We start from the raw sequence: 6,702 nt of genomic DNA on the forward strand, positions 1-6,702 counted from the left end.
TTTATATTCTAACCGAAAACATGATGTGAATAACACTCAAGTCATTCAAGTCATCGTGTCTCAAGTCAAGTCAAGTCCCGAGTCTTTAACTTCCAAGTCCGAGTCAAGTCTCAAGTCTTTTATTTTTTGTCAAGTCAAGTCACAAGTCATCAAAACAGCGACTCGAGTCGACTCAAGTCCAAGTCACAATGACTCGAGTCCCCATCGCTGCTTGGTTGTGCATAATTGTATCCATTGTAAAGCACTTTGGTCAACGATTGTTGTTTTTAAATGTGCTCTATAAATAAAGTTGACTTGACTTGAAGAGAAGTTAGGATATGTCAGCCTCTATTGCATCCAGTTTGACCATTTGTTTTTCAATCCGTGTCTCACAAGTCTTCGAAGTTGATGAAAGTGCAATAGGCCTACTAAATGGCTGTAGTGCCAGTTCAACTGCATGATGCAGTGAGAGCTAGGAAGGAGGAAACATTTTCATCTTCAGCCTGTGCAAAAGAGATAAACTCGTTCACAGAGGAGAAGCTGTGAGAGCTTAACTTTTGAGCTTTAGATGGCAGGCCAAAGGAGATGGAAGAGAGTGCGAGGGCCAGGACAAACTAGATATCTAGTGGCCTAAAGACAAGGGCCTACTTGGTTTTGTGGTTTTACAACGGATGAGCTGCTGCACTACCCTCTACTGCTCAATCAGCACTCAGTGATTTGGCCAGGTTTAGATTCTGATCCTCAACTCACTGCAAATATTTTTTGCAAGCACTTCTCAAATTGAAATTTGCCTTTGTGGTGCAAAGAGTTCACATTAGGGCTCGTCAGGAAAGCCCACAAAAAAAAAAAAAAAAAAAAGTTTGCTTTCAAAAATTTTAGTCTCCGCAGTTTGATAGGCACTGGCACAGCTCACAGTAACTGTCTGAGTTGGTTTTGACTTTTTCAGTGTCTTCAAGATGAATTTTAAGAGACTATGACATCAGGCTTACTTGAGGTCAGAGAACAAAGAGGATCCGCTCAAAATACATATTTTTTATGTAATAACAAGACTGTTACCTCATCATACTCTTACTACACACCACAGTCCACTAGGGCTGGGTGATATGGCTTAAAAATAATATCGCAATATTTTTAGGCCATATCACAATACACAATATATATTGCGATATTCTGAATTCTCTTCCCAAGTACTGTAGACTACTAAAATATCATATTTTTAAATGAACTATGACAGGTAACTACTGTCATAATAAAGCTAAACAAAGTATTGTTGTAATCAATTTAAATAAAATATTGTTATAATAAAGCTAAATAAAGTACTGTTATAATTAAATAATTCAAGCTCCTGGCTCATCTCGAGCAGGAAGTGTTGATGTTTTTGCTGTGAACTTGTAGCTTCTGGTCAACAGTCAGATGTTAGCAGTTAGCACAAAGTTAAACTGTTACTGCTGCACCTTTTAAAAGTGAGGATTTATTTATTGTGAGCTGAAAACAAACTATCAGCTCTCCAATTCATTTATTAATAATATTTGCAAGTTGCACTGGTGCTTCATGGTCACAAAATGTGACTCGTAATGGTCTGAAGCCCCGTAGATGAGAAACACACCCTGGCCTTCTCACACTATACCTCAGGAGAAAACTATCTGGATGGGCACAGGAGTGTGTATGATGCAAATGTTTGAGAGTCTTTCTTTTTGTGTGTGTGTGTGTGTGTGTGTGTGTGTGTGTGTGTGTGTGTGTGTGTGTGTGTGTGTCTCTGTGTCTGTGTGTCTGAGCGAGTGAGAGAGCCATAGGAAGACCAAAATATCATTCGAGTCTCATGCTGATCACTTAAAAAAAGACAACATGACCGTTAGACTTGATGTTCGTAATGTCGTCATCTTATACATCGCACGTGGAACAAGCCGCGATACATTGAGTATATGCATTCTTTTGCCCACGCCTTACTAGTTGTATCAAGACCAGAATCAGACGGTGGAGACATTGGGTGTGGTTGTGAAGCCGCAGCACAGTCACTTCTGGTCTGAAGATCGGGTGTCTGAGCAGAATCAGAGACATATGTGTCCTCTCTGTGTCCACAGAAACTGGCCAACTCTAAACCACATACCTCAAGATTAATTTGTGCCAACCTGCCATGTAACAAATTCAAGAACCGCCTGGTGAACATCATGCCTTTTGAGTCCACCCGCATCTGCCTGCAGCCAATCAGAGGAGTGGAGGGCTCCGACTACATCAATGCCAGCTTCATTGATGGATACAGGTGAGTCCAGAGCTTGCTATTGCATGATTTATGACTTGAACATGATAGAAAAGAATGTTTAATGGGTTTTTATTACTTCAAATTACTTTAATGAAAAACCTTTTAAAAAGCCTCTGCACTGGCACACCAGTTAAAGCATAAGGACCAGAGATGAGAGTCATTCAACAGGGTATTGTCTTTGCGTAGGATTTTCACTTTAGTTGACTGGCAGATAATTTAATGGCTAACAGGCAAATAAAAATAATGATCAGTAAACAGAGGAACTTCAATAAATCTTAATCAAATCAAAGCACTCATTCACTATTAAACAAATCAACACCAATAACTATCAAATATCCATAACCAGAGGTGAGAGTAAGTCACACGTGTGCAAGTTACAAGCAAGTCTAAAGTCTTAACTTTCAAGTCTCAAGCAAGTCCCAAGTCACTGTGGTGAAAATTAAGCAAGTCAAGGTGAGTCCCTGCTATAAGTCGAGCAAATCACAAGTCAAGTCATACTCACAAACTCATAAAGATAAAATACTATCCACCTTATTGCTGAGGGCACTACTGTAGAAATGATTATGGGTAAAACTTTCAGTGAGATAGCAGAAGTAGCTGGTTGCATTGACTGTCTATGGTTAGTCTTAGTAGCTAATCTTGGTGGCAAATACTGCTTTGTCTTTTTAACAGATATTTTACTAATGTTAAATTAGCATGTTCTAAAATGTCCTTTGGTCCTTTGAGCTTTGGTGCCTGTTGTGTTGTCCATGTCTGTCACGTTATAACAACCAGACAAAGCTAAATTTGTGGCTTCAACAATAGTGTTAAACGCGCAACCAGAACAAAAAGGAAGTTCCTGTAACCACCACTGCAGTTCACTGCCTACAGAGACGAAAAGGTTGCCACCTGTACCGTACAACATTAATATCAGATCGTCTTGTATATAAAAAATAACATACACTGTCCCTTACTAAATCAATACAGCACAGGATTTTTCCCATATTTTTGTGCGCACCTTACTCTGATGTACTGTATACACTAGGTTTTCACATGCTTGGAATGACATAAGAAAAAATAAAACCAAAATAGTTTTTAGAGCAGAGAAGTATAAATCAGAATTTGCGGGTAAGTGACAGGTCTGTCACTAAACGTCAGTACATGATGTCTGTCTCCCCTGTCTGACTGCATTCTCAACCTACATTAGAATATTGCCTGTTATAAAATAAACTCAGCAGCATAATGTTACCTTGAATTATGTGTTTAGTCATCTCGTCGTTTTTTTAAATTCAGTGAATGCAATGCACTTCTGTACAAAGTGTTTTCTTCTCATGCCACTTTCTGCTTCTCCTCCACTACCTTCATCCAATAGCTTTGTTACTTGTAATTTTACAAATTAGGATTTTTGCATAGAAAACATATGAAAATGTACAAGTACAGCTGGAACTATCAGTCGATTAATGAATTGACAGAAAATAAACTGGCCACTATTTTGAAAATCGATAAAGTTACCTTTAAAGCAAAAACATTGTGTGCTTTCGGCGTTGATAATTTAATAATTTAAATGTAATTTTTTTTATGATGTTGGTGTTTGGACTGTTGGTTGGACAATACAAACAATGGTGTTGTTTTGGGTTTTGGGTCATTTATGCATGTATCAGAATCATCATCTAACAATATTACACCAGACTGTAACAGTCAAAGGGAACATTTTCCTCAGTACAGTATGTACTTTTAATACTTTAAGTATTTTCATTACATCACATTTTGCTGATTATAGTTATATACTTTTACTTAAAGTCTGTGTAAAGCAGCAAAAAATGTCTGTTATAAGTTTGTCACATCACAGAAATATGTGTCATTAATCACTGAGCCAAATTTGAAAGATTAAAAAAATCACTAAGTATATAAAATTTGCTCTCAAAATCATGGAAAAACAAGCAGCTGTCATATATCAAATGAACATGTATTTATTAATTTATCTATTTATTTATTATTCATTTGTTTCTTCCTTGTTTTTTTTTTGTTTTGTTTTGTTTTTGTGTACACACTGATAAAGTCAAATATATATTATGTAGATAGCCATATCATCATGTTATAATATACTGAGCATAATGCGAACATGATTTGAATAATTGTATTATTATTATTATCATTATCATTATCATTATCATTATTATTATTAAGATGCAAATAAGATGCAATTATTAAGATGCAAATAAAATGACAACAGGGGTGTTGGGGGTGGCGCCGGGCTGGGTGGGCTTGGTAGGTGCGGGGTGTCCTCATGCCTGGCTCTCCGGTGGCGCGGCAGGACCCCTGGTTGGGGCAGACGGGCGGCGGGGCTGGCCGGGCCTACTCCTCTCAAACACCACAGAGCCCCTCCATGTTGGGCAGACTCCCTCCCAAGGGGTCTGGGAGTTGCCCAGGACTGAGACGGGAAATGGGATTACGGCAAGACCTGCAAAGGGTCAGCGGCCACCTAAGGGTCTGGGTGCGGCCCAAAAGCGGGACTGACCTAAATAGATTAAAAAAATATATATTACTGTATTGTGCTCTTATATTATATCATACTATATTACTTTATTATACCAAGATATATCATACTTAATTGTACTCTGTTAACATTACGATTAATTATATATTTTTTTAATTTAATTTTTTAATTTTATATACTTTATTAATCCCCGAGGGGAAATTCAATTTTTCACTCTGTTTGTCAATTACACACAGGTCCGAACACACACATGCACAAACTGGACCTATACATGCACTAAGTGGAGAGATGTCAGAGTGGGCTGCCCATGACAGACGCTCTGAGCGGTTGGGGGGTTCGGTGCCTTGCTCAGGGGCACCTCGGCAGTGCCCAGGAGGTGAACTGGCACCTCTCCAGCTACCAGTCCACACTCCATGTTTTGGTCCGGACGGGGACTTGAACAGGCAACCCTCCGGTTCCCAACCCAAGTCCCTATGGACTGAGCTACTGCCGCCATATTTACGTCATGTTATGTTTTATTACTTATTCATTTCTTTATTTATGCATTTATTTTTCCCTCTCTCCATCATACGCACCAAAGCCCAGCCTCCCTCCCGCTCCCCAACAAAGACACAATGAACTATGCTCTCCGTAGAACTGAATATGGACATTTGACACTTAATAACTACATTTTCATTTCTTGTTTCATTCTATGTTATTGTCTGTAGTTATGTATGTTCCCCCCGTCATGTCTGTTTATGTGTTCACCATGTCATGTCACTGTTTTTGTCATGTAATTTCACTAATAAAAAAAAAAAAAAAAACTCCTCCGAGAACCGTCACCTTATCGTGGTGGAGTTTGAGTGCCCTAATGACCCTAGGAGCTGTGCTGTCGGGGACATTTCGCCCCTGGTAGGATTTCCCATGGCAGATTGGTTCTGGGCGAAGGGTCAGACGAAGAACGGTTCAGAGGACCCTTCATGATGGAAGATAACAAGAGTTGGTGTACCTGGCCCGGAGGGTTACCGGGGCCCTGCCCTGGAGCCAGGCCTGGGGCTGGGGCCCGTGGGCGAGCGCCTGGTGGCCAGGCCTTCGCCCATGGGGTCCGGCCGGGCCAAGCCCGAACCGGCTACATGGGCTCGTCCCCCTGCAGGCCCACCACCTGCAGAGGGATCCAGAAGGGTTCGGTGCAGTGTGGATCGGGCAGCAGACCAAGGCGGGGGCCTTGGCGGTCCGATCCTCGGCTACAGAAGTTGGCTCTTGGGACATGGAATGTCACCTCTCTGGCAAAGAAGGAGCCGGAGCTTGTGGAAGAGGTTGAGCGCTACCGGCTAGATATAGTCGGCCTCACCTCGACACATAGTTCCGACTCTGGAACCCAAGTCCTTGAGAGGGGTTGGACTCTCTCCTTTGCTGGAGTTGCTCCGGGTGAGAGGCGGAGGGCCGGGGTGGGCTTTCTGATAGCCCCCAGACTCTCTGCCTGTACGTTGGGGTTCACCCCAGTGGACGAAAGGGTTGCGTCCCTGCGCCTTCGGGTCGGGGAACGGGTCCTGATTGTTTTCTGCGCTTATGCGCCGAACAGCAGTTCAGAGTACCCGCCCTTTTTGGAGTCCCTGGGACGGGTACTGGACAGTGCCCCGACCGGGGACTCCATTGTTCTGCTGGGGGACTTCAACGCTCACGTGGGCAATGACAGCAGGACCTGGAGGGGCGTGATTGGGAGGAACGACCTGCCCGATCTGAACCCGAGTGGTGTGCAGTTATTGGACTAATGTGCGGGTCGCAGTTTGGCCATAACTAACACCATGTTTGAGCATAAGGATGTCCATCGGTGCACGTGGCACCAGGACAGCCTAGGTCACAGGTCAATGATTGACTTTGTAGTCGTGTCATTTGACCTGCGACCATATGTTCTGGACACTCGGGTGAAGAGAGGAGCAGAGCTGTCAACTGATCACCACCTGGTGGTGAGTTGGATCAAGTGGCAGGGGAGGACGCCGCGCAGACC

The 6,702-nt window shown here is 42.3% G+C and overlaps 1 protein-coding gene across 1 annotated transcript in view; it reads left to right on the plus strand.

Moving 5' to 3' along the window:
* The window catches only part of ptprda (protein tyrosine phosphatase receptor type Da), a 153,528-nt gene that overhangs the window by 93,595 nt on the left and 53,231 nt on the right, over positions 1–6,702 (plus strand). Inside the window, exon 4 of the mRNA XM_050035235.1 lies at positions 2,061–2,239. Within this exon, the coding sequence (XP_049891192.1) occupies positions 2,061–2,239 (179 nt within the window). The remainder of the gene's footprint in view (positions 1–2,060; positions 2,240–6,702) is intronic.

This window comes from Epinephelus moara, chromosome 22 (assembly GCF_006386435.1).
Source record: "Epinephelus moara isolate mb chromosome 22, YSFRI_EMoa_1.0, whole genome shotgun sequence".
Classification (NCBI taxonomy): domain Eukaryota; kingdom Metazoa; phylum Chordata; class Actinopteri; order Perciformes; family Serranidae; genus Epinephelus; species Epinephelus moara.